Genomic DNA, 17,340 nt, shown 5'->3' on the forward strand with positions numbered 1-17,340 from the left:
CGCACCCTGGCCCCCGGAGACCCCGCTCCGCCTGCACTTTCCCGCGCCCCTCCCGCCGCCCGGCGGCAGCTTCCCGGTCTCGTCGCCCTCCCGCGGGCGCGGTCCTCTCTCCTCGCGTCTCCATCCGCCGCTGCGCGGCTCTTATCCCCATCCACCCATCGCGCCTCCACCTCCAGGCCCTTCGGGCCCCGGGTTTCTGGAGCCTCCCTCGCTCCGGCTCGGCCCCCTCGCGCCCTCCGTCCTCATGGGGTGCTTGGCCCTACCCCATCCCCTCCCGGTTGCCTTTTTCCGTCGATCCTGCCTCCCCCGCTCGCTTTGTTCACGTGCGCGTCCCTCGGGGCGGGGGCGGGATGCGCGCGGTGCCTCGGCCCGCAGGGAGCGGGGGCGCGGGCGGAGAAGGCCGGGCTCGGCCCGCCCGGAGGGGTCGCAGCGGCTCTCCGCAGGGTGGGGTCTCCAGCGAGGAGCCCCGGGACGCCTGCACCTGTCCGCCGGGACGGCGGGGCGGGGCCGCGCTTTATTTACCTTGGGCTTGGGGGAGGGAAGAGAGGCGCCTGGGGATCCGTCCTCTCCGGCCTCTGCGTTCCTGCTGCCCCCTATCCCCCACCGTGTGCGCCCGTTGCACTTTACGTTTTAACCTATTAATTCCGCCCTCCGCTCAGACCCCCAGTTCTCCCTTCCCAACTCCCAATTTCTCCCGCCTACACGCCCTAGTGACCTCAGGCTGGGAGAATAATTCTTGTTATTATTATTATAAACAAACTCGTTCTCTGGAAGCCTGATTTCTGTGAGACCTGAGTTATTTCCATGGAGACCCCCTCCACCTCGTCTCTTTCCCTCCCCCTCCCTGCCCCCCTAGCCTCTGACTCAGCTCTGCCTCTTCCTCAAAGGCCACCTCCCCTCCCTCCCCTCTGTCCCCCTCTGCCCTCCCCATCTGCTTCCCAGAGTCTGTTCCGGGCTTGTCCCTTTCCCACTGACTGCGTCCACACGTCCATCTCTCCTCCGAGCCCCAGCACCAGCGCCTGAGCTCGGCTATCTCGTCCTGCCCCTAGACCCCAACTTTGCGGGGGGGGGGCACACCTCTCAGTCCTGGGAGCTAGTCCCCACCTTGCACCAGCTGTGTGGTTGTGCCTAGAATGCCATCCCTTACCCAAGGCCGGGGTACATGCACACCTTCCCAAGAAGGGACCTGTACCCTCAGCTTGGTCAGAAAATTTCATGTGCATGCAGGACCCATGTGGGCAGGTGGTGCCGGCAGCCATCTGGTGCTGGAATCTCGCTCCCATCACCTGAGCAGGCCTTTCCCCACATTTCACCAGGTACCACCCTGTGCTCAGCCAGAGGTGCCCTCCGTGGCTCCTGGCTTTCCCAGTTGGCCCTCAAGCCCTGTCCACCTCCCTTGTCTTCCGATGCCTTTCATTCCTATGTTACAGACCTGTCTTATCTCCTTCCTCCTCAGTCCCCACATCTTCTTCCCCTCAGACCCATTCATTGGTTCTTAAGGAGGCTTCTACTTCAGGGGAAGATTCAGAGACACCCCCCTCCCCCCAGGAAAGATCTGCCCCTGTTGGTAGCACTCATTGGTTCTACAAAGGCCAGATCCCACACAGAAATAGTCAAAGATCTCTCTGGACAGAATGGAGAATTGTTTTCCTCAGAAAACCCAACCTCTGATCCCCGTCATGCTTCATGTCAACAACAGCAACAACAACAACAACAACAACAACAACAACAAATAAGGCCACGAGTGTGCTATTTTTGGTTGAGCTAAAAGTGAACATTTTGGCTCAGCGTTAGTATTTGTCTCACCAAAAATTTGAGGACAGTAGAGAGGTGACAGAGAACGGGCACACAGAAGAAGGCATGACCTCTGGGCCCAGTGGGTGGCTTGCGGATGGGTAGGTCCCAGGATACAGGCTCAGCATTCTACGGGCAAAGACCTAAGTGGGGGGGGAGGTCCAGGCGAAGGGAGGTAAGCAGCAAACCGTCTGGCCCCTTCAGGGAACGAGGTGATTGCAGTGGACTGGAAGGGCCTCAAGGATGTGGATCAGATCAACATGGACAGCACCAGCTCACTGCACGGGAGCAGCCTCCACAGGCCCTCTACAGAGGTGAGTGCCCTGAGCTCCCTGCTCCAGAGGGTCCCCCCCCAAGCATCAAGCACAAAGCCCCTTAGATGCCAGAGTGAGATCTCTAAATTCCTTTCCTAAATCTCATGGCAACACCCCAAGCCCTCCTTCAGACTGACACTTTTACAGAACATTCCACCCTGCTTTCCTGCAAAGCATGGGGCACATTCCCCCATGACATGTTGCTTCCGTGAGGTGGCCTCAGGAAAGCCTGCCTTGCTTTGCACCCTTCTGGAGGTCCCTCCGAGGTCAGTGAGGCTACCATTTCCTCTCCTGTTTCCTACAGCAAACACGAACTGATTTCTCCTGGGATGGCATCAATGTGAGTGTGCTGCCCTGGCCCTCTGGGTCCACCCTGACTGCTCTTCCCCGAGTCTCCTAAGCCCTCTCTGGAACAGTGCTGCCCAGCTCCAGCAGCTCTGTAGACCCTCACATTTTCCTGCTACTCCCCAGTTTTCAAAGGTGGTTGGGACTTCTTAGGGTCCATGGTTTTCCGTCTCACCTGTCCCAGTGTTTATTCCCCTCCTAGCAGCCACGGGCTCTTCTCCCTATCTAAGGCACCCTTTCCCTTCTTGCCCCTCTGATCCTCCTCTTGCATTCCCTATCCCAGCTCTCCATGGAAGACACCACTTCCATCCTTCCAAAACTCAAGAGAAACTCTAACGCCTACGGCATTGGGGCCCTGGCCAAGTCATCCTTCTCAGGTGAGACTCCCAGCCTGGGAGTGCATTAGGATGGTGGCATACTTACGGGCCCCTGGGCTCAGTCTCATTGCTCCTCAGGCTTGTCAAGGACCTTCGTCCCCACACCCCCCGACTTGTCTGCCCTTCCTCTAAAGCCTCTTCTACCCTCAAGGCCACCCCACATATATGGCTTGTGGGGGATACTTGCCCCAGTGCAATGGGATCCTGTGGCACTCGGATGGGGAAAGGGGGTTGATGTGGATATTGCATGATCGTCAGGAGGGATGTGGGGAATGTTTGGCCCCTTAGGGATCTCAAGAAGCATGAAGGACCATGTGACAAAGCCGACAGCCATGGGGCAAGGACGAGTGGCCCACATGATTGAGTGGCAGGGCTGGGGGAAGACTCCAACCATTCAGCCACAACACAGCCACGAGGCAGTGCGCAGGGACACAGATGCTTACTCTGACCTCAGCGACGGCGAGAAGGAGGCGCGTTTCCTAGCAGGTACTCCTACCTGGAACCCTCAGGAGACACACGGTTGGGGTGGCCAAAGACTGATGCTCCGTCCTGTGCACCCCTCTGATAGGACTGTCTCCATGAAGACACTGAGCATATGTTGCAATTCTGTAAGGGTTCTCACATACTTTTTTTTTTCTTATAAACTCAGAAAATGAGGGGCTTTGGGATCTGTCAGTCCATGTGAAAGCACTTTCTCTTCTGAACTGCAGGATTGTCCCATCCCTATTGTCCTTTAGTAGAGAAGATGAATGCTGGGCCCTTCTGCTTTGTGACAGAGGCTCTGGGGAATCTCTTCCAGCCTTTGCCCATCAACATTTGATGTCACTGATTCACGTACTGAACTTAGTACGTGTAAGAGCCACTAGATGATGAAGCCACTGTGGAGGTGAGGGTATACAGAAATGGGAAGTGGTATAGGTCCAGTGGCCGGCATATCAGGGACCCACAAGAGTGGCAGGGCCTTAGTGGCAGGAGCCAGTGAGGTGCCTAGGGAAAGGGGCCAATCTGGGAGAGAGGGAGGAAACTGTGCGGGTGGTTGGGTGGTGGAGGAGATGACAGCGAGGAGGGAAGATAGACGTGGGGGTAGGGCGGCAGCTCTGTGTAGTAGCAGCGTGGCTGCAGCTTACTCATGGCGTTGACTAGAATAGGATGGCCTTCTTTTTCCTCCCTGTCTCTTGGATCTTCAGCTTTTTAGCACTGTGGACCCACATTCCTGTGATGCTTCCTCTGGCATTCACTGTTGTCTTGAAAGCCCCCTCTGTCCCCAGCTCCTCTGCTTCTAACCACCTTAAGGCTAGGTTCAGTGCCTAGAAACCACCAACAGCAGTCCTTAAGTTTAACCCCTTAGGATATGCAGCAGAAAATTCCCCAACCCTTTCCCCCAGGAGCTCCAAATCTGACCTGCTGGAAAGTCCTCCATGATTGGTTCCTTGGCTTGGGGCACATACAAAGACTACACTGTTCAGCGTGGTAGCCACTGGCTACATGTGGCCATGGAGAATGTGAAATTTGGCCAGGCCAAGTAGAGATGTGCTGTAGCTATAAAATCTGTAAAATCCACAGACTGGATAAGGACAGCAATGCACAACTGTTGTAAATTAATAATTTTATATCTTTAATACTCTGAAACGATCATCTTTTGATGTGTATTGAGATAAGTTAATAAATGTGGCTACTAAAAATTTTAGTTTCTACGGGCCAGCACTGCACTGGGTCTCCCCATGCCTGCTTGAATCCCTGCAGAATCTCATGGTGACTTTATTTCTTCGTGCAGGTGTCATGGAACAGTTTGCTATTTCTGAGGCCACTCTTATGGCCTGGTCTTCCATGGATGGTGAGGACATGAGTGTCAACTCCGCCCAGGAGCCGCTGGGCTGCAACTACAGTGACAACTACCAGGAGCTGATGGAGAGCCAGGGTGAGTGACAGCATGTCTGTTTTTCTGAGGCTTTTCTGGTGTCTCACCCTCTGCGCTCTGTGCTCTCGTGCTGCATGTGATGTTCCTACGAGTCACTCTCAGGCTTCCCCGTTCTCTCCACAGATGCCCTAGCCCAAGCCCCCATGGATGGCTGGCCCCACTCCTACGTGTCCCAGGGCATGTACTGTCTGGGGTCTTCTGATGCTTGGGAAGCAAGTGACCAGTCCCTCATTGCCTCTCCGGCCACAGGATCCTATCTGGGCCCTGCATTTGACGACTCCCAGCCCAGCCTGCATGACATAGGGCCTTCCCAGCCTGCTTCAGGGTACTCTGCTCAGGAGCCCCCAGCTTTGCTGGGAGGGGACAGTGACTGGGCACCAGGGGGCAGTGGGGTGGACCTGGCCAGAGGCCCTGCTGAGGACGAGAAGAGGCCGCTAGCCCCTGAGGAAGAGGAGGATGCTGGATGCCGGGACCTGGAGTCGCTTTCCCCACGAGAAGATCCTGAGGCATCCACCGCACTCAGCCGGAAGGTGTCTGATGTCACATCTTCAGGTGTGCAGTCCTTTGATGAGGAGGAGGGCGAGGCCAACAACTAGCTTTTCTCTCCCCACTACTGCAAGGGCATGGCTGCAGCCCATACCCTCCCTTGCCCCACAGCACAGCTGAGCTGGGCAGAAGACTGGGGGGAACCTGGGCACTTCCAGGCCTGGCCCGCCAAGTGGAGGACCAGCAAGGGGTTTCATCTCTGCATACACTGGAAACCACAGGTCCAGAACTGAGACCCAGGCCGGTGGATGGCTGTGGACCTGGCGTGGCTGTGGGAGGAGAGCTGCCGATGTGGGCTTTTGGGTCTGTCCCCGTGTGCGCTGTGGGGACAGCGGTGCAGAGCGGTTGACCATGCTGGAGACTGGATCTCAGTTCTTCACTCCCTGACTTCATCTTCCAGGAGCCCTGGCTGTGCTGTTTGAATGCCTCCTTTTCCCATTTCATTCTTGCTTTTCCTGACTCTGTTTTCTCTGGCTGTTCAGAGCAGACCTCAGGGGCTGTTGGATGTGGCTCGAGGCATGCGGGGATGCGGCCTGAAGAGCCAGGCTATGTCCAGGTGGATGGCCATTCTGCCCTCTGTGGGGAAGTTGGCTCCTGATCCCAGGAGGTGGACCTGGCAGCTGGGGGCACAAGCAGAATGCTATGCCAAGGTCTGCCCAGATACAAGAAGGTCACTGATGGGACCGAGAGCAAACAAGGCCACTCATTCTGGGCTCTTGAGGCATCCGGAAGGTGTCTTGTGGCTACAAGGAGGATCCTAAGGATCAGAGAAGAGACTCGCCGGGGGCTGGCTGCTGCAGCTCTGCCTCCCCTTCCTGCCTTCGTCTGTCCCTGCTCCTGGAGCCCAGCCCTGAGGAGCGCGAGGGAACACCAGCCTCAGAGGCGCTGACTGACGCAGGAGGCAGTTTCCATGCCGGGGAGGGGGGAGCATGAGGGCTGGGTCTCCCCCTGACCACCCCTAATTCTCTGGAGCTGTTTACACTTTTCTCTTTGCCTTTTCTACATTTTTATAACTTCTTGGGGACTCAGGGTTGAGCGGGATGGAGGGAGGATTCCGGTGCTGTCACTGCCCCGGCCGGGTTGGGCTGGTGGCTGCAAGCCAGGGTGGGCCTTGGCTCCTGCCCCTTCATCAGCTCTTCTCAGGACTCCCAAGATGGGCTCCCAGGGGCCCTGCGTCTGTCCCCATGACACATGCTGGAGAAAGAGGAGAACTAGCCCATTGCTGTTTCCTGGACAAGTGTCCTAGGAGGCGCTAGCTCGCCCACTTGTGCCATTTCCACTTGGGTTTGAAGTGGATGCTGGAGTCATGCACGGTGTAGCAAGCGAGTCCGCAGAGCTGTGGGAGTGTGGGAGCAGGCCTGGAGCAGAGCTGAGGAGGGTCTCACCACAGCCATCGCAGAGGTTGCCCACTCCAGCCCCTGGCACGGGTGGAGTTGGAGTTAGATGCTCCTTGTCCAGTTTCTGCTTTCCTTGAGCTCCTGCCCCAAGGACCGAGTCCTGCTCCACTCTGTTGGGGGCCCTACTCCTTCATCCTCTGCCACCACTGGAGCTCTGTCTTATCCTCTCCTAAACCCTAGGTGCAAGCTGCCCACCCCCACTCCCACATACACCGGCTTTGGAATGAGGGAGTTGAGAGTTAGGGTGCTTCTGTTCACCTGTGACCGTGGCCCCCATCCAGTTTGCATCTGCCTATGCTCATGAGGTGCCCCAGGGCAGCACCTGGGTTCAGAGGAAGGGGAGGTTAGCTCTTGTAGGAAACAGGAAAAGGTATGGCGCCCCAAGTAGGTGAGCAGTGTCTGGCTTCATCTACACTGCCTGAGTGGGAGAAGATACCTCTGAGGGGCGTTCCCGTGTCAGTATACCAGGACCTTACTTCCTGGAGGTTTGGGGAGGCCGGTGTACCCACCTGGCAGCTGTCCCTGGCCCAAGACCCCTGCCCCGGTTCTCGCGGCACTGCATGCTTCTTCTATCTTCCTGCCGCTGGCTCCCTTTCCTCGCCTTGCCCCCCACTGTCAACGCGGCACCTTGTCCTTTTCATCCTTTCTATCTGCTCACGCTCCAGTGCTCCCAGATCTCCCCCCAGATCCCAGTGGACTGCATCTGGGGAGCAGGTTCATTCAGTACAGTTCCGTTGTGCTCAGGGCCCCAGGGAACTGGGGAAGGTAGGCTACAGAGGCTTGCTTCCTTTTCTCTCTTTCCCAAGGAAGCCAAATGGTCCCTGATGAGAGACGGCTAAGGCTCAGAAGGCACTCACACAGGAGCAGGGACTTAGCGACTGCAAGCCGCTGGCAGGTGTCTGCAGGCAGGGTGTGGGGGTCTGCCTTTGGCCAGGAGCCCTGCCCCCTTCTGGGCAGCTTGGGCACTGGTGGAAGGACTGCCTCCAGCTCTGGGGCAGGATGCATGGGGACTGCTTTTAGCCTGTTTGGGGGTGGGGGGTGGGGCATGTGCAGGAAGAAGCTACTGGGTGGTGGGGAAGGGTTGCTTTTCCTTTGGGGCTCAAGGCTGTGCAGCACGTTTTGCAGCAGCTCTGGAGCAGGGCTGCTTTATATTCTTGTGAATGAAACTGCTCTTGCTCAATGATTTTTTAGGGGGGGGGTGCACTTTCATTTTCAATCGACTTTATTAAATGAAAATCCAAACCTTCCATTCCTCCCCTTCCATTGACCTTCTGCCACCCCCACCTTCCTTATCCTTGTCTCGAGGAGGGGATCTTTGTGAATTTGTTACTGTCTTCGCCCCCAACTATATACCCCACATTCCATCTTCCAGGTCTGAGAAATGCCCATTTGTATGGCCAGTCTTAGCATGTTTTCTTCATGTGATATTCCCACCCGAGGCCCAAGAGAGATTCTATGACATATATTACAGAGAGAATTGCATATAAATATATATAAATACTATAGATTATATACACATGGGCACGGGCTTGATGCCCACTGCCAACCCCCTACCCAGGCCTGGGCATCTCTCTTGGCCTGGGCAGGTGGAAAGGACGGGATGCTGGGGGGCACCAGAGGCTGTGTTCAGTGACACTAAACAGAACGTGGTGGCACCCTCTGACTGTGAGTGTCTTATTTGGGGGACAGAGGAGCTGGGCATGGGAGGGGCAGGAGAATGCTGGAGAGGGCAGGAAGGAAATAAGGCATGCAGGGAGGGCAGGGGAAAATGGCTATGGAGCCAGGGCTCCTGGATGCTTAGAAGCATTGGTGTCCCTTAGGGGGAGGAGGGCTACTTCCAGGCACTACAGTAAAAATGCCTGTGATCTTGAAAGTGTCCCCCAGAGTCTCGACCCTGGAAGAACCAGAGGATCTTATTGAAGAGGGCTTGGGACTGGAGGGGCTGCAGGGCCCAGTGGGCCTTGGTAGAACAGATCAATCACAGCATCAGGAAAGGGAAGACGCCTTTCTAGGGAGTAACCTGGGATCTCAGTGACAGGGAAGAGGAGGCCTTTGTGCCGGGGGGGGGGGGGGTTAGAGGACACCATGGGACTGATTGATCATTTGGCAACGAGACACATGCCTCTTCCACATGGAGGCTTTGGCAGCCTTTTCTTGGCCAGACAGCTGCCCTTGGAAGTCTTTGTATCCGCAGCTCATGGCTTGCAACACAGAGGAAGGGAATGCAGCTGGTGTTAAATGACCCTGGCCTGAAGATGGGTAGTAGCAGCCAGGATAGGACCTGGGGGCAGACTATGGGCCTGTGGGAGGTTGGGGGCTCCCAGAGAAGCAGGTTGGATGGACTGGAGGCCTCTCCATGGGTGACCAGTCCACAAGACCTGGAGGTGGTCCCATTTCCTCCTCCACCATTTTTTGGAGTCACGATCCTTCTGGGCCTCTCCCACTTGCCCCCCTTTAGGAACAGAAGGACAGGCAAGGACAGAAAATACTGGCACAAGAGCACTGGGCAATTGTGGGGCACAAGGGTGGTGAGCCCTCCCACTCACAGCAAGAAAAACCCATACGTGCCAGGGGCTCTCCAGGCCCCTTTGGAGATTAGAACCACCTGGCTGCCTGGGAATTGAGAAGCTGTGTACAGAACGGAAGCTCCTCCCTAGGTTCTGGCTCTTCCTCTAAGATTGTTCTTGTCACACTGAAAAACTCCTGAGAGGTGCAGCCACCCCGACTCCAGGACCCCAGTCCCACACAATTCCATCCTCTCTTGTGGGCCTCTGGACAGCATTCTTTATGAGCAGGGTCCCAAGTTGGTCAAAGGATCAGTTCATCCTCATCCTCTTCTTCGTCAGTGGATCGCAGGCTGGGGCCCCGAAGGATGTCAGCAAGCTCCTCTTCCGGCCCCGGGCTCTCCACTAACTCCAGGTCTTCCAGCTCAACCCCTGCCTTGGAGGGGGCCAGGGGCTGAGGGGGACCTGGGGATGGGGGTGGCACCGGTGTCTCTGGGGAAGCAGGGGTCAAGTCTCCTGCTCCAGGGGGGCCCACAGCATCCTCTGGCAGGCTCCAGCCCTCTGCAGGAGGAGGTGGGCCCCCTGGGCTCTTCCGAGAGGTAGTTGTGTTCCTGAAGCTGGCAAGGGGAGGGCGGAGCTGCACACCTGATTTGGTGTGACCCTCGATGGCTTTCTGTAGCTGAGGAGGGGTGGGAAGAGGAGAGAGGTACAAAATGAGAAAGAGCAAAAATGGGGTAGTGGGAGGAAAAACGAGAGATAAATGAAAAGAACAGGAAAGAGATGGGCAAGAAAGGGAGAATCTGAGAGATGACAGAATGGAGAAGAGACATGGGCAATGTAGAAATGTCCACCTGCACAGCAGTGACTCAGGCACCTGGTGGACCCCTTCCCTCCTAATGACCTCCTCTGCCCCGCCAGGCCCCCAACAGCACAGTCCTGTGACTTGCCCTGAAGCCCACATGAACCCTGTGCCACGTGGGGTGGACAACTGGTCTCTTTAGAGGCTGTGGCCATAGCGGGCACTGCAGTTTCCACCTTCCACTGTCTGGTCACCAGTAAGGATCATGAAGGGGAACCCGCCCCTTCCCATGCCCCCCTCTTGGCCCGTGTCCAGCCCTCCTCCCTCTCCAGCGGGCCCCATCCTTGTTACCTCCTCCAATGCCAGGACACCCCGGAGTTTCCCCATGCTGGTCACATAAGCAAGATGGAGGCCGAGGAGCGAGAAGAGAGTGTGTGTCTGGTGGGGAGAGCGCAGGTGAGCACATGCCCCGTGCCTCCCACCCGCCCTCCCTGCAGCCCTCAGCAGCCAGCCCGGCTCGCCTTGTGCAGGGTGGTCTGCTCCACCAGCTGGAAGGGGGATGGGTCGATGCAGCAGCAATCGAAGCACACAGGCTGGCTCAGCTGCTCCTGCTCCCAGGCCTCGATCTATGGGGTGGGTGGGGCAGTCAGGCCCACATTGGCCCTCTAACCACAGATGCCTGGCTTCAACCAAAAGCGCCCTCAAAGTCTCCACACTCCACCACAGATCCTCCTCCCCAGAGTGCTCCCGTCCTTCCCAGAGGATGAAAGCTCTCCTGTCCTTCCTCATCAGACCCCAATGTCTCCCCAGGTCTTCTACCCTTGGGCTCCCAAACATTTACCCTTCAGCCTGTGCACCCACTTCCCCAGTTAAACTAGATGGCTTTCTGCTCTCGCCCTTTGTGTTCGTTATTCTTCCTACTTGGACTTCCTACAGCCCATTCGTTCCCTACCGTATGACTCTCCTGATGCCCCCAGTGATCTCCTCAGTGCTGTGCATTGCATGGTAACTAGCATGGCCACCTCTGAGGAAGCAGATCTCGGAGAACAGTTGCAGATTGGAGCAGACTTACTGGAGCACACCGGCTTAGCTGACTTCAGCAAAGCCATTTGGGGTTTGTTTCTGTCTCTCTGTCTATGAAGGAAGCATTAAGGCATGTAGGCCAGCTGTTCCCTCAACTTTAGATATGCAAATGGAAATCCCCAAGAGTCCAAAGAAGCCCTTATGCCTCTGGCTTTCATTACTGAACCTAAGACTTTCTAAAATTCTTCTTTGGTTAGCACCTTCGGAGTGATGTAGGACTTTGAGCACTTACTTTTATTGCTTATCTGGCTCTACACCTTTAAGACCCAGGCAATATGAATAAAGATTCAGGCAATATGAATAAAGTCTGTCCCTTCATTCTAGGGGCCAGTGTGTTGGCCAAAGCAGGCTCCCTCCCCCCGTCTTTTCCTGGTATTTCTGGACCCCATCACAGCTCCTCTAAACTCATCCTGCTGACTAAAGGTTCGCAGGGGGATTTGCCAAGGCTTGGCCCAGGACAGATGATCCCGTGGAGGTGCATTTCAGAGAGACTTGTGTGCGTGGTTGATCCATCCGACACCCGTTGCTGACCTCTTGGCTTCCGTTTCTGCTTAGGAGCAGCAGCAACAGCAGCAGCAGCATTTTCCAAGCACGTCCTCTGCGCAGTGGTACTCTAACTGCTCTATGTCTTAGTCACTGGACCCTTCCCAACAACTCTATCTTCACCTTCATTTCAGATCAGGAAGCATAGGCACCCCGGTGTTACAGAGTCTGCTTAGGACTCTGCTGACCATGACCAGTGGAACTGGGCATCTGGCCTTGTGTGAATATTCTGAACAGAATATACAGAATTAAGCAAATCCTAGCTAGGACTTTGGGAAAATTCTTTCGATATTGACTTCTTTCCATGCTACTGCCCATACCGGTTCTGGCAGTACCAATGTCTTGGTTGACATCACGTTGTCATCTGATATGATCCAAAGACTGTGTTCAAAATATCCTGAATTCTGACTCCCATTAGATCTTAACCCTTCAAAATAGCTCCCTGGGTCACACGGGAGTTGGTAGTGCCTTCACATTTCCCTTACATAATGTATCTTCTTTTTATGCCTGGCTGCACTTTGGGTCGTGATTGAAATGCTCCATCAATGGCCAAGGAACTAAGGCACATGCACAGAAGAGCGCCACACTGATAAACTTCACTCCTTCTGGCACATGTTAAATAAAATAGATGTTGGGTCTTGGGAGATAGCTCAGTGGTAGAAGTGCCTGCCTGGCAAGGGCAAGGTCCTGAGTTTGATTCCTGATACAAAAAAAAAAAAAAAAAAGTGACCAACTAAACAAAGTACTCCTTTATTGTAGTTTGGGTCATCTGATTCCTGCTGTGGCAGAAAAGAAAGCTCCCCCCCTTTTTTTTTTCCTCATGGTACCATCCATCCAGAATATGTCATTTCTTCCCGTCTTTCCACTCTAAGCTCCTCCTCTGAGCTTGTAGCTTTTCAAATCTTCAACACATACTTATTCTGGATGTCCAATAAGATACTTATTTTAAAATAGTACCTACCATGGCTTTTTGTCAGCTATATACTTTAAAAGCTCTGTCTTTGCAGCCAACTTGCATGCCCTTTAATATGTGCAATAGTTGCTAATGGGTTTTCTCTGCTCCTCCAAGACCCCTGGGGCCTGTTCGGGGATTGGGCTCCCAATTGCTGCTCCATATTCTGTCCATTCTTCACAATCAAGCACATCTGGTATTTGATTTTTCTCTCGTGGCCTTGATAATGGCTTCTATTAAGAAAGAGGCATCTGTCTCCATAAGACAACACTGTCATTATTGGAATCCCATTTATAGTTCTTCAAAGTCTTAGGACCCACATTTTCCAGGAGTCCACTGTCCCAGGGCCTGATGGATCCAGTATGGTGACCTCCACCGGGGCAGGTTCCCCGTTAAGTTTTGATGAGATTCTTCCCATTGTCATATTTTAGTGTTGGCCCCTGCTGCTTCTTGAATAGCCTCTCTGTGGTCTGGATCTCCCATTTGCAGGACTAGGGCACACTGGTCCCATGTACACATGCACCAGCCCCTTCTGGAAAGACTCTGTCCTTTTCGCAACACAGCACATCTCTTCACAAGCCTGTCACTTTCTCCATAACCATTTCTTATTCCAGCCCTACAGAATACCTCCCCATCTACATATAAGTCTTATAATAACACAGTAGAGAAAGTAGGGGGAAAAAAGCAATACTTTCATGGGACACAACAATCCATCTCAGGTAGTGTTTTTCTTACCTCTTCGGGAGACATGTTATCCACTAAATCCACCGGGTCCTAGAAAAGAAAGACACAGGAGCAAGTTTCTTCTCTGTTCTTTGTGGAAGCTACAGCCTCCTCTCTCTGTGGCCAGTACCACGGGCCTTCTTCCCAAGCCATCATCCTTGGTAGGATCTCTGCTGTCCGGATTAAAGGCCACAATTTCTCACTCGTCAAAGGTGAGCCCCCTCTTTGAAGACAACACCTCTCACCTGGGTCATTTTCTTCTTTGGGGGGCGAGCTCGGCCTAGCAAGCAGCGCAGCAGGCACTGGAAGATGGAGGATCTTCGACCTGAAAGGAGTGGAGAAAGTGGCCAGGAGCTCCCTGTGTCCCCAGAACTCTGCCCTCAAGTAAGTGCACTTTCCCGGTGCCCCAGACTGGAGGATACATCTCTGCTCCATCTCCGTTCCCTGGGACAGTGCTATGGAGAACCCACCAGCGAAGGGCCCTCCCCACCACACCCTAGCCTCACACGTGGGTGCAGAAGATGCATAGCTCACCCCTAAGGCATGGTAAGGGGGTGCACAGGGAGTCTTCACCTTCAGGTTCCGGAGCTTCAGGTGACTGTTTGTGGCCAGGGAGGGGCCCATTGGGCTCTTCAAGGGTCGATGTAACACTAGGAAAGGGTGGTGGTGGAAGAGGAGAAGGAGGAGGTAGCTGAAAGAAACAGCAGAAATTCTTAGTGTCAGGAAGGCAGGTGTTTGAAGCTTCACTCCCTTATCATTTGGCGTCCTGTCCGACTGGATTCATTCCTGGCTCAGCACCCCTAGATTCGGCTGAATTTTCAGACACCTATCTTGACATTATCTCCTTCAGTGGCTGGCTGCACTCAGAGGCACGGGTCTGGATGGCAATTCTGCATCAGAATTGCGACGTTTCCATTTAACACCACTCTCCGTCCCTCTGCCCGCTCACCTTGAACCCCTGGCCTCCCCGCTACTCAGCTGTGATCAAACACTGCGGAGGTCGCTGGCGCCCCCTGCCGACGCCTTGCCTTCCTTTCCCCCTCGCTCCGGCTCCCTAGTCCTTCCAGGCTGTCACCTCGTTCTTCCCGGAAAGGTCCTCATCTTCATCCTCGTCCACAAAGGCGAAGGACTCGGGCCGGCCCCTCGGCGCTCCACCCGGGATGCCGTCCCCCGCCAGCCGCGCCTTGCCGTCGTAGGGCAGCTCCGATAGCTTCCGCGCCAGGTCCTGGGCTGCCCGCAACCTCCGCTCGGGACACAGGTGGCGCTGCAGGAGGGACTGCAGCTCTGAACGCTCCACCGAGCCCAGCAGGATCATAGAATCTGCGGGAAATCCACCACACTCAGCCCAAGTCCTGCCTGCACCCTGCCACGCCCCACACCACCTGGAGCCGGCAGCAGACACCTAGCGCGCCTCTCTTCTCCAGCGCTTGCCCTCTTCTTCTCAAAAAAGCATTTCAAAAACTCCCCAGGGTTAACCTCGCCGGCTCTCTTTTATTCAGCCATTTAGCACTTACTACCCAACGGGCAGCAGCACGCTGACTGATGCGAAAGTGCACTTATTTGGACCTTGTGCAGGCAGGCATTTGATGGCCTGGTGTTAAAACAGGCTGATCTACGCTGCCCAAATAGAATGAAACAAGAAACGCCTTTCGCACAGGCTGAAGCACGGACGCACTCCGCAAGAAGTCAACCAGCAAGGCAAGCTTCCCCTCTGCCCCTGGAGGAGGGGAGAAGGGTCCACCTTTCACGTCTGCTGTTGCACCGAGTCAACAACCCGAGTCCTTCTAGGATATAAATAGCGCACCTGCTTTTCCCCAAGACCATCTTGTGTATGTCTACAGAAATCCTGCTACAGTGATAAACGTGTTCATTAAGTTTCATCTTGGAATTGCCGCAGTGTTACTGCGATCGATTTTGCTAAGTCTCGGCCATTATTATGAAAGCCATGTTCCTCATCAACAGTACGTTGCTCCAGCAGTTAGCCACTGTAGAAGGCATTTAGAAAGGGTCTGTCTGAGCTTAGAGGAAATATCTGAGTTAATATAATTTAAAAATTTTGGGTGCTCTGATTACCTGACATCAGAACTTGCAATCTTAATGCCTTCAAGTAACATGCCGTGCTTTTCCTCTACTGCACTAATTCGAACACTAGAGAAGTATTTATTGACTATCCAGTAAATACTTAGAGCAAAACACTCTGGAAATATATTTATTTATGTGTGTGTGTGTGTGTGTGTGTGTGTGTGTGTGTGGCCAGCTCAGCCCACCAGGGGGCAGGGGATTGAATCGTGGTCCCTGTGCTTTGCTAAGCTTGTTCTAAGTAGGTGCTTTAGACCACTGAGCCATCTCTCCAGCCCCAATTCTGGAAATATAGACATAAGATTATCTCAACCTTCAAGGACCGCCAGTCTTGGAAGAAAACAAGACATACATGTACAAAGAGCAGGAGGAAATAATAAAAAGCAGGCTGAAGTCCTGGGGGGAGGCAGGAAGGATAGAGAGAGAAATGCGAGAGATCACTCACGCCTTCCTACAGAGCAGTTTCCGGTCTTAAGTTGGGCACTGAGAACAAGTGTGACTCAGTTAAGTTACAAAGAGCCATGAGACTCACAGCCCAACCTTATAACTCATGCATTCCCTGTTGGTGAGTTCTTCTACTCACTGAAACAGACATTCACGACTCAAAATCAATACCCCAGGTGCTTGTGGTGCAATTCACAGGCATGTGCAAAGTCACTGAAAAATGGCATTGCCCAACATTTGTATTCCCAGCTGGAAGGGAACATAAGAGTGCCCAGCCCTCTCCTTTCAGCATGAGTACTGTAAAAGACGGCTCCTTTTGCAGCCTATTTAATGTTAGGCTCTTCACATCTCTGTGCTTTGTGTTGGTGCTTTTACTGTTTAAAACAGCCCCAAACATAACGCTGAAGTGCTGCCCAGTGTTCCTAAGCATAAAGAGGCTGCGGTGCACCTTACTGAGAAAATATGTGTGTTAGGTGAGCTGTATTCAACTATGATTACAGTGCTGTTGGCTGTAAGTTCCGTGATAGTACATCAGCAACTCCTGTGGCATAAGGCCTGTTCAGCAGAAACACGTAAATGGGGTCATGTACTGATCAGAGGACGAAAAGGGTGTGACCAGAAGCTCAAGCCCTGTACTTTGCCTGGAAGTAATTGGTCAGCACTGTCCGGTAAACTCCACATTCATGGTTTCTTTATGGCACAGAGCTGCCTTGAATACTGACAATCAATTGTGTTTCTCTGGAGGATTTTTAGCTGTTGTCTTGTGTATATACGTGAGATAGCTGCATTTTTCCATCTGTGAGCAAGCTCATATCCCTGAAGAGTGCAGGATGGACCTCCCGGCTTGCTGGCACGAGTCCACACCTGCATCCTCTACCCTATGGGACTCTCGTTGAAGTCAGCAGCTCAGGAATCTAGTTCCTTCCATCCTACTGACCTTTGGAATCAACCAGGGGTAAAGTCTTGACTGTGGTGGCCTGGAGCAGGTTTCGCAGTTCCCCGTATGTGCAGGAAGCTGACACAAACTTCACGTCACGTACCATGATGTCCTCAACAAAGATGGTAAATTTGCTGTGGAAGGGAGAAAGCACAGTGAGTTAACCCCACCATATGCCAGGCCTTTGCTGTCCCCTGCATTCCATCCATGGCCTTATACCTGCACTGGGTCATCACAGTATTTCCTACGTCCATGGAAACAAGAAACTGGTGCAAAACAGTGCTTCCTAACACCGACTCTGACCTCAGTCTCAGCCACAGGCCCTCCCATCACCCAGGACATCTTAGCTAATTCCTGCTAATGCCCCTGACCTGAGCTGGTTCCAACCAAGGTCGGGCAAGTAGGGTAGCTTCTTGACCTGGATGATGCTGTCATAGAGGGAAGGCTGCAGGCTCTGGGCCACCATGTTGGCCAAGATAACAGCCACCATCATGGGCAGGATGTGAGCAATCTGACCCGTTAATTCGAAGCAAATCACGGCAGTAGAGACTGTGTGGGACACGGCACCCGTCAGGGCTGCTGCTC

General features: G+C 54.0%; 2 protein-coding genes across 3 annotated transcripts in view; one reads left to right on the top strand and one right to left on the bottom strand.

Annotated features, from left to right (window-relative positions):
* Nucleotides 1–1,299: 1,299 nt before the first annotated feature.
* Fam131b (family with sequence similarity 131 member B) lies at nucleotides 1,300–6,280 on the top strand. Of its 2 annotated transcripts, XM_023712836.1 has the most exons (7): nucleotides 1,300–1,316; nucleotides 1,999–2,108; nucleotides 2,413–2,448; nucleotides 2,737–2,830; nucleotides 3,119–3,316; nucleotides 4,605–4,748; nucleotides 4,872–6,280. In XM_023712836.1, the coding sequence occupies exons 2-7, from the start codon at nucleotides 2,055–2,057 to the stop codon at nucleotides 5,342–5,344; spliced, it is 999 nt and encodes a 332-aa protein (XP_023568604.1). In that variant the 5' UTR covers nucleotides 1,300–1,316; nucleotides 1,999–2,054; the 3' UTR covers nucleotides 5,345–6,280. The 2 variants fall into 2 exon arrangements, with proteins under 2 accessions (XP_023568604.1, XP_004629080.1); XM_004629023.3 differs by lacking the exon at nucleotides 2,413–2,448.
* A 3,180-nt stretch (nucleotides 6,281–9,460) lies between these two features.
* The window catches only part of Clcn1 (chloride voltage-gated channel 1), a 29,891-nt gene continuing 22,011 nt past the window's right edge, over nucleotides 9,461–17,340 (bottom strand). Inside the window, exons 15-23 of the mRNA XM_004629024.2 lie at nucleotides 17,127–17,340; nucleotides 16,756–16,889; nucleotides 14,371–14,615; nucleotides 13,869–13,986; nucleotides 13,541–13,620; nucleotides 13,308–13,346; nucleotides 10,516–10,620; nucleotides 10,346–10,432; nucleotides 9,461–9,874 (exon numbers count right to left, since the gene is read on the bottom strand). Of these exons, the coding sequence (XP_004629081.1) occupies nucleotides 9,500–9,874; nucleotides 10,346–10,432; nucleotides 10,516–10,620; nucleotides 13,308–13,346; nucleotides 13,541–13,620; nucleotides 13,869–13,986; nucleotides 14,371–14,615; nucleotides 16,756–16,889; nucleotides 17,127–17,340 (1,397 nt within the window). The 3' untranslated portion in view covers nucleotides 9,461–9,499. The remainder of the gene's footprint in view (nucleotides 9,875–10,345; nucleotides 10,433–10,515; nucleotides 10,621–13,307; nucleotides 13,347–13,540; nucleotides 13,621–13,868; nucleotides 13,987–14,370; nucleotides 14,616–16,755; nucleotides 16,890–17,126) is intronic.

This window comes from Octodon degus, unplaced genomic scaffold (genome assembly GCF_000260255.1).
Source record: "Octodon degus isolate 3935 unplaced genomic scaffold, OctDeg1.0 scaffold00027, whole genome shotgun sequence".
Classification (NCBI taxonomy): Eukaryota; Metazoa; Chordata; class Mammalia; order Rodentia; family Octodontidae; genus Octodon; species Octodon degus.

Coding starts and splice junctions, on each gene's coding strand:
- Fam131b (XM_023712836.1), top strand. CDS start 2,055: ATGGACAGCACCAGCTCACTGCACGGGAGCAGCCTCCACAGGCCCTCT. Junction 2,449..2,736: donor TCTCCTGGGATGGCATCAAT/GTGAGTGTGCTG, acceptor TCCCTATCCCAG/CTCTCCATGGAAGACACCAC. Junction 4,749..4,871: donor GGAGCTGATGGAGAGCCAGG/GTGAGTGACAGC, acceptor TTCTCTCCACAG/ATGCCCTAGCCCAAGCCCCC.